General features: G+C 33.8%; 1 protein-coding gene across 1 annotated transcript; it reads left to right on the plus strand.

Annotated features, from left to right (window-relative positions):
- The first annotated feature begins 13,212 nt into the window (after window positions 1-13,212).
- On the plus strand, window positions 13,213-14,660 carry LOC115217813 (testis-specific serine/threonine-protein kinase 2-like). Its single transcript, XM_029787495.2, has one exon. The coding sequence runs from the start codon at window positions 13,459-13,461 to the stop codon at window positions 14,362-14,364; it is 906 nt and encodes a 301-aa protein (XP_029643355.1). The 5' UTR covers window positions 13,213-13,458; the 3' UTR covers window positions 14,365-14,660.
- The last annotated feature ends 4,328 nt before the right edge of the window (window positions 14,661-18,988 follow it).

Genomic DNA, 18,988 nt, shown 5'->3' on the forward strand with positions numbered 1-18,988 from the left:
GATATTTTTGCCTGTCACAATAACATAGCTTCTACAAATATGTTTTACCAATAAATCATGACCCTCTCTTACTGTTCTACTCGTAATAACCATTTCCTTTTATCGTTTAGATTTTTGCTTTATTTTTTACGGAGATATGGAAATATATTCATTCCATGTTAAATCTCCGACTTCAAGGACAATTATACCTTCAATTTGTTTTACGAATTTCTGCTTAGCCTCAAAGGCATGCAAATGAGATGGAATCTCGATATAGATTTTAGTAATTAGAGGGTGTTCAATGTAAATCCGTTTCATTTTATTTTAGTTACAGTTACTATAAAAATATGCCCTTTAAGATCGAATAAATCAAGCACAGAGAATTATGAATATAAAAAATATGAATAGAAGACAGATAAATATGGGGAATAGAAAGTAGACTTCTTATTGTATTATAATAAATATACATTGTGCGGTATGGGACGTTAATATGTAATTCTTGTTAATTCATTTTGAAGGGGACAAAACCGTTTACTTGAGATGTATACTTATATTAAGACAAGATGTTGATAAAAAACATAATCGATTTGTTTTACTTTTATGATTCAAGTTAATAAATGACGTTTTCGGCAAATATTCCCTCGTTTATTTTAGTTTAAACTGAATTGTATCACAGCGATTATATTGTACAATATTAGGAGCTTATGATTTAAGGGAACCGGGTTTTACTAACCTAATTGTCATATGAAATGATGAATGGATAATATATCGCTTCAGAAATTGTGTAATCATTCGCCTAATACTTAAGTGCATCGGGGAGATGACTACAAGATGTTCCAATTACTATAGTTTGCACGGTTCAAAGTGCAATAACATATTAATATTAGGGCAAACTGCTTAGCGGCTTTACCTCTATGTGTACGTTGTAAGTTCAAATTCTGCCAGGGTCGATTAGGTCTTCCATCTTTAAAAATAAGTGCCTGTGGTGCACTGAGAAAGATGTAATCGGTTTAGCGCTTCCTTTCTCCGAAATTGCTGGACAAATATCAGAATAAGAAATCAATATTAGGGCGACGATGACTGGAAATGAGATAATTTGAAATGGAATGTATGCGCAGGAGTGGCTGTGTGGTAAGTAGCTTGCTAACCAACCACATGGTTCCGGGTTCAGTCCCACTGCGTGGCATCTTAGGCAAATGTCTTCTGCTATAGCTCCAGGCCGACCAATGCCCTGTGAGTGGATTTGGTAGGCGGAAACTGAAAGAAGCCCGTCGTATATATGTATATATATATATATGTGTGTGCGTGTATGTTTGTGTGTCTGTGTTTGTCCCCCTAGCATTGCTTGACAACCGATGCTGGTGTGTTTACGTCCCCTTCACTTAGCGGTTCGGCAAATGAGACCGATAGAATAAGTACTGGGCTTACAACAGAATAAGTCCCGGGGTCGAGTTGCTCGATTAAAGGCGGTGCTCCAGCATGGCCGCAGTCAAATAACTGAGACAAGTAAAAGAGTAAAAGAGAGAGAGAGAGAGTAACGTCTTTTATATTCCTCGTCGAAAGCCATTTGCGTTTCATCATAATAATATTATAAGGGACCGCAAAAAATTATTACGTATCACATCTACCATATATTGACATTTACGTTAATTAGAAGTCTGAAATGGCACACACACACACACAAAAAAACACATTGTGATGTTACTAAGTCACATGCAAACCGTTCCTACTGGCTGCCATTCAATTATATTACAATGCATTCGTTCGTGTATAACATTTTCGTTTTTGTATTGGAATGAGAAGGCATTGGTCGGGATATGGATGCCCTCTCGAAATAATGATTATATATACTAAATTTCCAAATAACTGATGTCATGAATTACTAGTCTTTCTTAAATACAGCATTGCTAGTGTGAAGTGAGCTGGAATCTCAAAGAAGCACGCGCATAGATACGTCCACCATCATTAATTATGGAAAATTAATTGAACTGTTTATAGATCAAATAACTTGCCGATATTATAGATATCCCAACAACGATGGTTTACCTAGCAACCTAGCTATAAATTAATTCTTGGCTATCTGGCGAACATCATAACACATATCATATTTTATTAACCAAAAAAGATATACGTAGTAGAAATGATGGATAACGCGAGAACAAAAGATTGTAACATATTCATGTATTTTGGGCTTAGCGAATGTGCTGCTGTTGGAGTGCAGATAATATAACGTGAAGGTATGTTAAAAAACAGCAGAGTTTACGTTGAGTAAAATATACTATGATATATACATATTAATAACTATATTTGTGCGTACAAATGAAAACATATTAGATAATAATATATTCATACACAGTAATGCAAACACAACACACAAAATATACATAAGCCTATATATATACAAACATATAATGTATATGTATATATGTATATATATATATAAATATTATATATATATATATGTATATATATAATATATATATATATCTATATATATATATATATGTATATGTATATATATGTATATATATATATATATAATATATATATATGATATTATATATATATATATTATATATAACATATATACATATACATATATATACATATATATATAAAAAAATATATATATATAACATATATATATAGTATATATATATACGTATATAATATATATGTATGTGTATACAAATATATATACATACGTATATATATGTATGTGTGTGTGTGTGTGTATCTATGGAAACCACCAGTGCAAGTTACTCAGTACCTTGGGATATATATATATATATATATATATTTACGTGTGTGTGCGTGCGTATGTGTGTAAGTGTTTTGTGAACACGCATGTGTGTGTGTCAATATATTCATATTTATATATCTGAATAAATAAGTATATGTGTACATGCTTTCCTTTATATGTATGTATATATATATATATATATATATATATATATATAGTACACAGACACTCGCAACCTAACGCTCACATAAACATATATTTAAATCGCGACACACGCACATACAATAGGAAATAATGTTTTGGTTTGCGTGTGATTTATTGATATATGACTTACTGCTGTTACATAATGAATAAAAAAGATTTATCGATGGAAAGAAAAAAAGCGGAGAGTTTCCATCCATTGATGTTGAATGCTAGTTCCTTACAAATAGATATATCTTTCGTTCGTTATTGAGTTTGGCTGTTAAGCTGTCTTTTACTTCGCCCGCATCTCATAAATAATAAGCAATGATATAGCCACAAGCATTGAAGAGAGGAGTAGGCATCCGCTGTCATATTTGCTTTGATACAAGACAAACGTAGTGTATAATAAATTAATATAAGATGGTATGCAATAAATTAACTCACCACGGTTGGATATATTAGGCAGGTAGTATTCTGAACATGAGAAACAATATACGTGTGTATGTATGTATGTATGTATGTATGTATGTATGTATGTATGTTGTATATATATATATATATATATTCATAGATATATATATATACATACATACATATATATATATATATATATATACATATATATATATATATACATACCTAAATACATATATATATATGCATGTATATTTATATATATACGTATCTATATGAATACATTCATCATACATACACACCGTGTGTGCGTGTATGTGCATAAATATATACATATATATATATATATAATATATATATATATATATATATATATATATATATACACATATTTATATATATATATGCATATATTATATGTTTATATATATATAAACATACATTCCTATATATGTATTTATATATGTATATATATATATATATATATATATATATATATATATATATATATATATATATATATATATATATATAATATCATAGTTTTTCTCCTGTGTGGTCTGGCAGATATTTCAATATGTATTCAAAGCGAAAGAAAATATTCATCATAAATTATCTAATTGATGATTAAATTTAGATAATTATGAAATATTGCGTGGTAATCTTGTGTGTGTACGCTGAGAAACGTTTCAACGTCAATTAATCTCTCAACTATATCATGAAATTTATATACGAGATCCGTTAACCCATGGTATTTCTGCGTTTCAACTAAAATTCAACATTGAAGTAAATCCAAGTATTGGGCAGTCAATAATTTTATATCCTTTTTCTATCTATATGAAGTTATAGTTTTGTCTGTCTTCCATATACATACATATATACATACACACACACACACATATATATATATTTATATATATATATATATATATATATATATATATATATATATATATATATATTCTTCTTCTTCTCCTCCTCCTCATTATTATTATTATTATCATTATTATAATTTACTTAAAGACCACCATACATGTATTTAACCGCTACGAATATTTATCTTTCAATAGTTTTTTGGTGAATTTTCTATCTCAGAAGAATAATTATATATATATATATAGGAAAGGTTGAAACAGCTACTCCCTGGAGAGAAGACGGAAGAGGTATGCAGTAATATATATCTGGAAGATCCTGGAAGTAATTGTGTCAAATTTTGGCATTGAAAGCTACACCAATAACAAAACGTTACGATACTGCATGGTGCCAAAGGTCCCAGCAATACCATCACGCTACAGGACCAGTTACTGCAACAGCCTGGATTCCAAGGGCCCACAGCTTTTTAACATTCTCCCAAAGAGTCTGAGGAAATTCCACAAAGTAGATGTAGGGGTTTTTAAATCAAAGCTGGACATCTTCCTGTCGAGAGTCACAGATGAGCCTACCGCACGACAAGAGGTGCAAATGAGAGTAGCTATATCAAACCCCATTCTTCATCAAGTACCACACATTAGAGGAGGCTCCTAGTAATAACAGTGTAGCGCAAAACAGCGGGTTGTATCAGCATGGGCGCATATCTTAGCTGAAACTTTAATATATATAATATATATATATATATATACATATTTATATATATATATATATATATATATAGATATATATATATATATAAATATATATTATATGTGTTTATATATATATATAGATATATATATATATATATATTATATATATATGCATATATATATACTATATATATATACATATATATATATATATATATATATATATATATAATATATATATATATATATATATATATATATATATATATATATATATATACAGAAATTTGAATTATATATGTATATATATATATGCATAAATTCACTCCTACATATGTATGTAAATTCTTATAGTTAGGTGTAAAATTTAAATTGTACGCTGAATATCCATTATGTAAATGTCCGTATTTATATATGTATATCTGTATAAATGAAGAAAGATACCCATAATTGGAGTCAGCCTTGAGAATAATTTTCATTATGGTACACGCAATATTTTGTTAGAATCTGATAAAGTTTCTAACTAAATGAGTGTATAGAGAATATAAGCGACAGAGTAGATTATTCAGTTAAACTACCTTACACAGATTTCATTAACACAGTGGGATAATTGAATATATAATATCAAGTGCAGAACAACCTAACACCGCTTACTCACCACCGCCGACTCAACGCCAGGAAAACTGAATACCAAGGCAACTTAATACCAGGAAATTTAGTTAATAAATAATTTATTCCTTTTATAACATTATCAGGTATTTATAAAAGGTTAATTTAATACATGGCATACATTTTAAATTTAGAATTAATGTAATTGAAATACTATTCATTTTTAGCACAAGGCTAAAATTTAAATGAGAAATTTAATGAAAGTTGTATGCAATTCCCTTCAAATATTCTGTAGGCGATTGTTCTGAAATAGATGAAACAATAAGCAGAATTCTACCCGCTGCCTTCATATAATTCTTCAGTTTAGCGGGAAGTGGGGCGGGTAACCGCTTATCAGCTGCTCAAAAAATGCATCTCGGTTTCTTTGCACCTTATGCAGCCAATTTATGATTTTCTATATTGTGGGATGCTTCGTCCCAGCTTTGTTTGGCTAAGAATTTCCATTTTGGGTGTGATGAATTATTTATATATATATTCACGAATCCAGCTTTAAAAATTTCCGTGACTGCCAACATCGGTAGAAAATATGAATTCTTGGTATTCCTTCTTTGAATGGTTTAGAGCAATTTAAAATACCTTCGGCACCAGCTAAATAGGCCGTTGTGACCAATAAACGACTGAAACAACCTGCTAAATTGATGAAGATTGCGCCGATCGTGAAGCAAACAAATCATTGTTCCGGAACAAGCACACACATACAGACGCACACACAAACACACAAATATATATATACAATTGTAGTCTTTATAAATTACTTTTATTCGAATTTTAAAAGTTCTGCTTTTTCTTTATTCAAGCCATGTATTAAGATTAATCTCTTTATAAATTTCTGATAATATTATAAAACGAATAAATTATTTATTAATCGATTATCCTGGTGTTGAGTTGTCTTAATATTCAATTGTCTCAGTGTTGAGTTGTCCTGGCGATGAGTTGGCGGCGTTGAGTTGGTGGTGGTGAGTTGTCCCTATTCGTATAATATCAATTTGTTAACGTAATTACCCTGTATATAAAATGCAACTTAGATAATCAAACTATATCGCTAAATCTTCACAGATGCGTAACATTATTTCTTTATATTAATGGATTAGTGGGCAGCGTCAGCAACAATGGATGTGCGAATATCTGCATGAAATATATTTGTAAAATTTGTTTAAATTTTCTTTTCTGTAGAGTTCAAAATGTGGGGAATAGACAGGATATTTATGCGTTGCCAGAGAGTTACCGAGTTACTTATGTGCTTGGCTGAAGCTAATGGGTTACAAAGTTCATAGCATTGTATGCTTATGATTAATGAATTTATGGGGTTTTAGTCGTGGGAGCGACGGTCTATGAGGTGGGGGGATGGAAACATGCTTGAATATACTGAAAGTTACAGGTGAATACATAGCGCGTACTCTTTAATCACAGGTATACATACATCCGCACAGCTACAAGCATATATGCACACACGCCCACACATGCAGACACACAACCATCTGTATATATATATATATATATATATATATATATATATATATATATATATATAATATATATATATATATATATATATATATATATATATATATATATATATATATATATATATATGTATGTATGTATGCTATACTTTTACTTTGAGACTTAATGATTTGAGCCTCGGATGTTGGAGCACCGTCTCTAGACTGATTGGCTTTTATTTCACACTAACAACTTCCCGATCTCTCCAGAACTTTCTTGGGTAAAACAGCGATTTGTACATTGTTGCTCTTGTCTGTGATTCTTGACCCGATGATGGTCTATTTGTTATCTTTGAAAAAATATATTTGAACACATTTACATCTACAAGGTATTTCAAGCCATTTTGGGATTGTTTGAGTGGAGGTTGTTGTAACTGCTCTAGATTATCCTAATTTTAGTATATTATTGTTAATTCTCGGATAAGTTGACCTGCCAACTTTTGTTATTCCAGGTTGAAAGAGACGTTTGTAATAGCACTTCACCAAATACTGCTTCTCACAATGGACTAGTTTCCAAAGTACTGTGAGGAAGTGAAGTTAATTTGGAAGTTCGCTAAGCAATAAAGTTTTACGACATACATACATACATTTATTTTACTTTTACTATACAGAGTTAAACAGATACAAACACACCTACATAAGCACATACATTTTGTATTCCATGTGACGTCTCAGTACGAACGGATATATAAAGTTTATATTTATGAACACGAAAATTCAAAGAGAATACGTGATAATGCAGGTACTGGTTTTAAATATTGGTACAATGTGTGCAATTATGGTTGAGGGATTAAGTCGATTACATCAACACTAGTGCTCAACTGGCATATGTTTCATCGAAAGTTTCGAGCCTTGTGCCTAGAGTACAAAAGAATAATTAAAAAGGCGGCGAACCGGCAAAAACCTTAGCACGCGGGGCGAAATTTTAAGTGGTATTTCGTCTGCCTTTTACGTTCTAAGTTCAAGTTCCGTCGAGGTCGACTTTGCCTTTCTTCCTTTCGGGGTCGATCTAATCGACTGACCCCCTCTTCCAAAGTTTCGGGCATTGTACCTCGAGTAGAAAAGAAGAAAAAAAAAGAATGAACGTATATGAGTGTGGAAGTATGGTTCTGATACTTGAGCTATAATAAACGGTGCTGATAAAATCTAAATGTCAGTACAGGGGTTCGATAGCCCTGGAGCAAATGAACGCCCTTTACACACATATACTGTGGCGTAGACGATCTCAGGTCTGTGTCATTCAGAAATGAACACCGTGAGTATTTCTTCAAGTTCGTTCTTATCTGTCTGTATTGAAGTCGATTCTTTCAAGGATAAGAAGCAGTGTCTTTACCAACTCCACCGCAATCCACACCCACAGACGCAAAATATATGGAAAACGAATATTATAGACGTCATCGTAACATAAATTTACGTATAATTTATTAATTATTTATCAGACAGCTACAAGTCTGCTAATGATTTCTATAGCATTCCATAAAAATATTTGTGTTTGTATTTTTATTCCAAAAAAAAATCATTTTGAAAATGAAAATTTTGAGAAAGAATCTGTTTTATTATAAATGAAATAACATTTATCCTGAAGGTGTATTTCTAAAGAAACATAGATCTCTTGGTATTATAGGAAATCTAGAAAGTTTGTTTTGTCTCCACATATCAATACCAGGTAATTAACTCAAATATAACATGCCCTGATACTGTAGCACATACCTCTAGATTCATGAAAATGTGTGTCAATTCCTCTCTGTTTCAACGCCATGCATCTCTTCATATATTACCATCATAAATATATGCACACGCAAAAAGTGGTATGTGTGTTATGTGTGTTATGTGTGTGTGTGTTGTCTAACGACACGCGTGATTTTCTTGGTTTATGTTCTTCATCCTTTTCGTCCTATCTGGTCTTTTTCCTCTCTCCGACGAAGACATACGCTCGAAACATCATTCTCATATTCCCATATGAATCTCTCAGTGAGCGGACATCAATTTCGTATGTAATCTGCCTACATTTAATTGATGATTTTTTTTGTTTTGTCATCTTTCATTTCTTCTTTTATGTTTTGCTTGTACATATACTTATATATATATATGTGTGTGTGTGTGTGTGTTTGTGCGTGTGTTTGCGTGCGCGCGCATAATAAGGGTGGCTTATTCGCAGCTTTACAACCGAAAGGAAGAAATATATACGTCACTAAATTGACTAAGGACGATAGTCAGCACCAGTATTGCTAGAAATAGCAGTCAAAACAACACATAGGAACGTGTGAAAACGGAAGGTGAAAACGGGTGGGGAACAGTGTATGTTTCGGTCCTGTCCTCTAGTCTAAGTTTGAAGACGAGGTCTCTATTTTTGCGGTTGATTTCTTTCAATGCCCAGTAGGGTACAATTCTGTAGGCGCTGTGTAGTTGTTCAACTCTCAGTTTTTATCGGGGGGGAACATTGTATAAATTGCCTGTCTTGTCAGTCTGGACGATGATTCCGGGTATTCTGAATGTTTTCTTTTTTTTTTTGGTAAATAATTGTAGGGTGGAAGGTGTTTGTAAAGCCATTTAAGAAACACACAAAAGCCGTTCGATTCACTTCAACATTTAAGTTTAATTTGTCAAAATATTTTCGTCGCTTTAAGACCACGACCTGTTCACTGACAAAAATCCGTGCTGCATCTGCCAAAAGCAACAACATTTTTTTTGGTAATCTTATCGATTTTGGGTAGGCGGGGATTGGTTGCTTTTCTTTTGGGTATATTATATTTCTGACCATATTGATATGGTATTGTTCAAGATGTCGATCTACTGGTGGGTTTTTGCGAAATCTAAATTCGTAGCTTGGGTTATCAGAGTTATAGAGGAAGTGCGGAGGGAGGAGTGGGCTTTTCATCAAGTCTTTCAAATCAATTCGTCAGCAGCGTGAATAAGTTTCATGTGCTCATTTTTGCTGGTAAGTGGTATATCCTTAAGCGACAGTTTAATTTCATTTTCTCCACTTCCGTATCTCCTACACAGTTGGCGTTCACTAGAATAGGAAGGAGTGATATATAAATGTAAGATCCTGGAATCGATATGGAAGAGAAAATCTTAGAAATATCCATACTCTATTTACTTGTTTCAGTCATTTGACTGCGGCCATGCAGGAGCACCGCTTTTAGTCGAGCAAATCGACCCCGGGACTTATTCTTTGTAAGCCCAGTACTTATTTTATCGCACTCTTTTGCCGAACCGCTAAGTGACGGGGACGTAAACACACCGGTATTGGTTGTCAAGCAATGCTAGGGGGACAAACACAGACACACAAACACACACACACACATATATATATATACATATATACGACAGGCTTCTTTCAGTTTCTGTCTACCAAATCCACTCACAAGGCATTGGTCGGCCCGGGGCTACAGCAGAAGACACTTGCCCAAGATGCCACGCAGCGGGACTGAACCCGGAACCATGTGGTTGTTTAGCAAGTTACTTACCACACAGCCACTCCTGCGCCTATAGTGAATATAAACAACAACTTTCAGGAAAAATAGTAGTCTATTGAGATGGAAGGTAGCGGATTTCTTTCCTTTTACCGAAAAACGATGAGATGAAAAAATTTTTTTTCATATTTCCTCGGTAGGCAAACAGGGTTGTCGAGTGTGCAGAAAAGAATACAAGAGTTACGGAATGAAATATCGGAAATCCGGGAACTGTATGTTTCATAGCGAGTGGAACCTCAGAAGTGGTAACATTCAAGTGGGGTGTACACCGCCGGTCATTCTTCAGGCTAAGGATATATATATATATATAGGCGTAGGAGTGGCTGTGTGGTAAGTAGCTTGCTTACAGGCCCCATGGTTCTGGGTTCAGTTGCACAGCGTGGCACCTTGGGCAAGTGTCTTCTAATATAGCCTCTGGCCGACCAAAGCCTTGTGAGAGGATTTGGTAGACGGATACTGAAAGAAGCTCGTCGTATTTTATGTATATATATATATATATATATATATGTGTGTGTGTGTGTATATGTTTGTGTGTCTCTGTTTCTTCCCCCAACATCGCTTGACAACCGATAGTGGTGTGTTTACGTATCCGTAACTTAGCGGTTCGGAAAAAAAGAGACCGATATAATAAGTGCTAGGCTTACAAAGAAGAGGTGCTGTGGTCGATTTGCTCGACTAAAACGCGTTGCTCCAGCATGGCCACAGTCAAATGACTGAAAAAGAGTATATATACCTATATGTGTGTGTATACTACATATATATATATATATATATATACTCACACGCACTCAGGTTCCTAACAATTATATCTGCACACGTTGACTATCTGTAATGTATTTATGGGAATATATTTCATTTGCAAAATTTAAATGTTAATAGAATTTCTAGAGAGAATCTAATTAGTTTCTGAACACCTGTTTTCAAACTGATGTCTGTTCTCCTTCAGGTTTTACTGATAGTATGAAGCAATAGGATCGGAAGCGTCAAAGAATATGTTGTCTGGGTTTTGTGCGCAATATGCTTCAATGACTGCTTTCAGTACTTTAACCATTGGTAGATTTGTACCGTAAGCTTTATTCTGTGACAGGTATTCTACTAATCTATTTCGTCCAACACACCTGTTCGGCACTAACTTAAAGTAATCCATTAAATTACTATTGTCTGTATTCAGGAACGTTTCTCGTGGACATTTGACGTGGTTATTGTGGTTCAAACTCGTTTATATTCCGAGTGATGCTAACGTCACGTAGATGGAACGGTTCGAAACACCTTCCTACTCCACCTTACTCGAAATAAACCCCACATCTTCAAAACCGTTGATGTCATGTTAGGCCAGATTGTTGCAGTAAGTTCAAGCAAATGGGACCAGTCTCAGTTGCTTAAAATCAGTGCTCCAATTTAACCTTTTAATAAGCCACATTGTTCTGCAAATCCCCATTAATTATATAGATTTCCCCCACAATATGCGGATTCTCAGGTCCCCACTTTGAATTTAAATTGTCCTTACCTTATCAAACCAACTTTCTTGGAAAGTATGCCCATTCTATGCACTTCGTTACAGGCCACTTGTAAAATCCCACTTTGATCCAAATCCTCTTCATTGAGACCATGGGCTATTCTTGAGATGCCCTTTTTCCAGATGCACCTTCACAATCAAATGGACGCTTCACACGACTCGCTCGTCGTACAGACTTTCTTGTTCTCTGACAAAACGTTCCTAACGCCCTTTCTTGCTTTGTGAATCCCGCTGATGTCTTTTGTGAGGTATGTTTCTGGTGGACATTGTGACCTGTTACTGTGGTTCAGACTCGTTTATATTCCGAGTGATGCTAACGTCACGTAGGTGGAACTGTTCCGAACACCTTCCTAAACCTTTTTCATAATTTAACAACGTTTACAAAGTTTTAATTAAACTTTAGGATGAATTTACTCTGTTCAAATTGTAGTCTGGCTTCAATCATTATTTCTGCTTGATTAAATCTAAAAAGAAATTAATATTAAGTGAATCATGAGCACTTCACAGGTATATGTATTGTTGGGCACATTCTGTATATGCATGTATGCATGTGCATGTCTGTATGTGCGTATGTGTGGCGCGCGCGCATGCGTGTGTGTATTTGTGTGTGCTTGTCTGTGAGTTCATATAGAAGACTATACGTTGTTTTCAGTGAATTCGACAGTGTGCAGTTAATTTGAATTCCATTGAAGCTAATTTTACAATTACATTCTATTCGATAACTAAAATATGTAAATAAAATTCTTAGATTTATTAAAACTTATCGGAATATTTCCTCCATGATGAATATATCGCACGCTTATTAATGAATATTGACGTTAAATAAAATACGGTCTGACTCAGATTTAAGATTTGATTATACATTGCAATTAATGAATACATTTTGGATAATATATTCTATTTTCAGGTTTAAATACATTCATTTATATATATTTATATTAAGATGTTCTTTTACTTTAATTTTGTTAATTCTCTTGGTAGAGTATAATATGGCCAAACGGATTCTTTAATTGCTTATTTCATATAGTGTCTATATATATCAATGATTGTAGTGACCTTCTTGAGAACGATCTGATTACCATGTACGGAGCCATATCATGTGACTTACTACATTTTCACTCTTACTAATTACTATAACCAATGCCGCAAATAAGTATGCGATGACGTCATAGAAGCTGCGACGTCAATATATTTCATATAATGCAATAATCAAAGCGACCATTTTGGCGACCTCGTCAATAGTGGAGTATAATCCAGTTTCTAAGCTAAAGTGGAAATACTCACACAATATTATGAAACATGGGTCATACATGACAATTGATATGTAAAATGATTCATCCATGAAATCTGTAGTTTTTCCTAAACTGTTTAACACATTTTCGTATAAAACCTTCAAAGTCAGTAACATCTTAAAATGAAACGAACAAGTAATCGGTTCGAAATTGATGAGAACGAGCATCTTAAGAAGTATGGTTACACTATTCTGTCAACGCTAGATGAAGGGTCATTTGCAAAAGTCAAAGAAGGTTACGACGAAAACAATAAAAGGAAAGCGGCAATTAAGATTATAGATGAAAGAGTTGTGAGGAAAAATTTCAAAGTGAAATTTCTTCCCCGAGAATTGGCCATATTTCCTTTGCTAGATCATCCTAATATCATTAAGCTATTTCATGAAATTCGTGTGGGCCATAAGATTTATGTAGTAATGGAGTTTGCAGGACATGGTAACTTACTCGACTATGTCGAACTTCATGGTGGACTTTTAGAACCGAAATCCAAAGCATTTTTCTCCTCGATTTTAAGCGCAATATCGTACATGCACAGTAAACAAATTGTACATAGAGATATAAAATGTGAAAATATTCTACTGAACAGAGAGAACGAAGTTAAGGTCAGTGATTTTGGTTTTGCTCGTGAAATTAAAGAGGGACAACTAAGTTCCACATTTTGTGGCAGTATGGCCTATTCATGTCCAGAGATCTTGCAGAAGAAGCCCTACTATCCTATGTCGGCTGACGCTTGGGCACTTGGTATTGTTCTGTTCAAAATGGTATTTAATAGATTCCCGTACAAATCGCACGATATGAATAACATAATTAAAATGCAAACAGAAAAGAAGTTTACTTTTCCTAAAGTTGTTTCCTATTCGCTTCAAGATATGATCAATAATATTTTAGAACCGCAGCTAGATAAGAGGTTTGGTGTAACAGACATCATTAGTCATACATGGATAAAATACGTATACGCCGAAGAAAATAGTCATAAAGCGGAAGCTGTAGAAAGACCTGCCAACACTGAAACTGTGGCTGCTGCAGAATGACCTGAGATCCATCCCTCTCAGATATGTATATAGGTATCAATTCTCTGAAGCTTTCGAGGTTATGATTTCCAATATATATTGAAATATGATTCGTAATCTCATCAATATAATTATGACAGTAATCATAATCGCGTAATCTGCTTATTGAGAATAGCGGACGAATAATATATTTTATGGATTTATTTATTTACCTATCTATTTCTATTTAACAATATATATTGATGAAACTTTTTATCTAATTGAACGATCGTAATTTAAGTGAATATGCATTTACAATAAAATCTATAAACATTTAATTATTTAGACATTTTCAGTTTCTCAAAATTTAATTTCCAATGATTCTTAAAATACTTTTTCATCTAGTGTCTACAATATGTGCCTATATAAGGTTTTGAAAATGTGATTGGAATGTGCTTTCATGCTATGCTCATATTCTTTAATATTAATTAAGTATTCAAGTAACCTCTGTAAAAGAAACAATGGTTGGCATTCGTGACCGAAATATCAGTGAAATTCCATGTCGTTCATATTAAATAAGTAGCAGAATAACATAACAGGTAATATACTTCTAATAGTAAACAGAAATTGACTATTTCAGTGTTGCCGTATCAGAAAATACGGAGAGGTGTTTCTCTGTTTAGATAAAAAGAAAATTTCCTAGATTCGGATTCCTATAATATACGAAATTTCATTTGAAGTCCGATCTCTCAATCAGTGGTAAATGTGTATTTTGTTACAGGTTCTTTGCCATTTTGCGACTATTTCAGTCAGTCTAGATTTAGGCTAAATAATATTCATTGATCTATTTTCTTTCAACAAGAATAATACATTCAATCCGTCTTTTTTATAGAAAGGTTTAGTTTCAAATAGTGATGCAGAAGGTAAAAAAAAGAAAGACCTTCTAGACTACGAGCCATATATTATTTAATAACAATATTTTAGAATTGTAGATATTTTGTAGATTAATTTTGGCGGTTTTGGAGACTAGCATGGCCAAAATCAAAAGAGAAATTTTGATTAAGATTGAAGTCGGACACGGAGAAATCAGATACCTGTTCTCAAGTTTCACCCTCATTCCTTTCAGGCCTGGATATTACTGACACCAACATGATATATGATGTAGTTACATAATCGATGGAGCTATGATTTGCTTCTCGCTGAAAATGAATGTCAAGGTGTGCATGGCACTCTAACCACATCAATGAGAAATCTTCGTTGATATGTAAAACATTGTGTTTAGAGAAGAAAAAATAGACTTTTAAAGAAAGAGGTAATGGACTGCATCAATAGGTTACTGTTTCTACATTTTGCAGAAATTTAAAAGATGCATGCACGGATTATGTCTTTTATTTAGGGCATGGGGTTTTTTATAAAATTTGTTGTCTGGTTTAAGGAATGGAAATGAATGTAAGCAATGCAATAAAAATGTGTTTGTGAAGAGGGCAGATCATTAAATTGAAAGTATAAAGTGAACAAAAAACGACTGGGGAAGAGAGAAACGGATTTTGAACATATGTTTGTATAGGCAAATGTGTTCGATTATTTATATATGTAGATACAATCATTTACGAATTCTTATTTTTGATATCCGAGGTCGGCTGATTCATTCGAACGGCATTTACCCCAGTAATTCTGATCCACCTATTATAATATTGATATTACGTCTATCTTGCTAGTATATTTAATATGAAGATGAAGAGAACCTGTCAATATTCAGCGGGGCAAAGGATAGGCTTATACCTTCACATTATTACTTCTATTAATAATACAAGTGCCTTAGCCAATCACAGAAAAAATACTCATGCCTTGTCTTCTAAACGAAAAGCAGATACGCGTCCATCATAATGAAAATAAGTACAGGCGTAAGAGTTCTACATATTTGAATATTAGATTCCAACCATCAGGATTCATTAACACACACATTGAATTCATCGAGAACAGTCTGGTGGAAGTCTATGTCCAGTTCGAAGTAATAGTATAAAGTTAATGGAAGTTATCTATAATTCTGATATCGATTTTGGAAAAAAGAGTCCCTGTGCGCATCCACGTCAATGTTTTGAGTATCCCCAAGATCATTTTCGACTAAATATTTAAAACAATTTCACGCTCAACAGTTAACACTGTCGTGCGATGGACGACTGGGATTACCAGTTAATGGAGAAGATAGAAAGTGCCTACCGTCCGTTTAAGTTTGATGTCAGAATCAAGCTCATTTAATTAACGAAAAATAAGCTTACATAAAGAAGCTTGACAAGTCCTCATTACTGACGAATATCGGAAACTAGGACAAAATAAGAGTACCATCACTTGCCATTGCATTTGCAGAATTTAGATTAACTTTGCTGTGGAAAAGAATTGATGGAATGACCATGTCTTTTGCATAATAATACACACATTCGATACTCTAATATGGCTAGATATCAATAATGTACAATCTATATATATATATATATATATATATATATATATATATATATATATATATAAAGCCCACACTCATCCATATTTTGTTGTATTTTCTGAGTGAAGCCGCAACCGAATGAAGTGTGCAATATTAGTGTCTCTGCAAGGAAATACATAGCTCTGCAATGTATGTAATGTATTATAAATTCTATATTACACACACAGACACACATATACGTGCACACACACACACACTCGCGTACCTCAAACACAACTTATATTTTATATGCAACCACTAACATCTAAACCTAATGTAATCAACCGTACTTCATTGGACAAAAGGTCGATCTTTCCCAATAATCATCCACGATGTTGTAAACATTGTTACCTGCGCAAGCGCTCGTACTTAAATAGATTTAGAGATACAGAAGCACATCATTATTTCTAACATGTCTTCAACACCTTTTCTCCCTTCCATAATTCTCTATATTTCATTTTTCACCCCTGCTGATATATATCTATCCATCCATCCATCCATCAATCCATCCATCCATCTATCTATCTATCTATCTATCTATCTATCTATCTATCTATCTATCTATCTATCTATCTATCTATCTATCTATCTATCTATCTTCTATCTATCTATCTATCTATCTATCATATCTATCTATCTATCTATCTATCTATCTATCTATCTATATATCTATCTATCTATCTATCTATCTATCTATCTATCTATCTATCTATCTATCTGTCTATCTATCTATCTATCTATCTATCTATCTATCATCTATCTATCTATCTATCTATCTGTCTGTATATCTATCTATATATCTATCTATCTATCTATCTATCTGTCTATCTATCTATCTATCTATCTATCTATCTATCTATCTATCTATCTATCTATTATCTATCTATCTATCTATCTATCTATCTATCTATCTATCTGATCTATCTATCTATCATCTATCTATCTATCTATCTATCTATCTATCTATCTATCTATCTATCTATCTACACAGATGGAGACATACGCACAGACACTTGCACACATATATATCCAGCAATATTACACAAGTAGCATCTATTGAACTCGTTCTCATCACTGAATTTATCACCAGTTATACTCATCATGTACACCAGTTTTGCATGATTTACTTGCAACGACGGTGCTCCTGCATGACCACAATCCGATGACTGCAACAAGTAAATTAAAAAAAAAAAACAAAAACAGATTAGCATGAATTCCACCGCTATCAAATTATAAATATTCTCAGTTCAAATTTCAGTATTGTAGAAACACGATTCCTTTGTCCAACAGCACTGAATGCAACGTGTCAGTTTTCCCTTCAAGCAAACAAAGCATTATTATTCATGTTTAGCAAAATCCCCCGCACACAATCATTCATAGTGAAGCTGACACACAAACATGCATATGTAAGAGAAAATGACCTATGACAAGTAACGGCTTCCGGTACCGGCAGGAACTTGGGCAGAGAGGTTAAATTTAGACTTTGTCTTGGAAGATAAATTAGAGCTTTGATTGAAATTATTTCCTCCTTTTAGTGAAGGTAAACAAACCCCTTCTGGCAACTGCGAATTGTGATGCATTTGAAAGGGGAGGTAATCTCCAAATTCATAAACCATCCGGAAGTGAAAATCAAATAAAGATCGTTTTATTCAAGAAGAATGAATGCACACACACGCACGCACGCGCGCACACGCACACACACACACACACACACACACGTATACCTCCTTTCTTGTATGGCGCGTTATGAAATTCAGTAGCATATTTGTGGTGTGGTTACGTACGTGCTACCCATTATAGAAATACATAATCACTAAAGGTCTTTCCAGAAACATTTAGATGACCCGATATATAACTTTGGCCAAATCACGGTGGCGAGCTCGTACGATCGTTAACATGCGGGGCTAAATGCTTGGCGACATATCGCGCGTCTTTAAAAAGTACAATGGCCCAGTGGTTAGGGCAGCGGACGCGCGGTCGTACGATCGCGGTTTCGATTCCCAGACCGGGCGTTGTGGGTGTTTAGAGAGCGAAAACACCTAAAAGCTCCACGAGACTCCGGCAGGGGGTGGTGGCGATCCCTGCTGTACTCTTTCGCCACAACTTCCTCTCACTCTTTCTTCTGTTGGCCTGCTCGCTTAGCCAGTGGGGTGGCGTCATTTGAAGGCTAAAACAATACGAAGC

The sequence above is a fragment of the Octopus sinensis genome, linkage group LG12 (genome assembly GCF_006345805.1).
Source record: "Octopus sinensis linkage group LG12, ASM634580v1, whole genome shotgun sequence".
NCBI lineage: Eukaryota > Metazoa > Mollusca > Cephalopoda > Octopoda > Octopodidae > Octopus > Octopus sinensis.

Excerpts from the sequence above, each read along its gene's own strand:
- LOC115217813 (XM_029787495.2), top strand. The coding sequence starts at position 13,459 with ATGAAACGAACAAGTAATCGGTTCGAAATTGATGAGAACGAGCATCTT.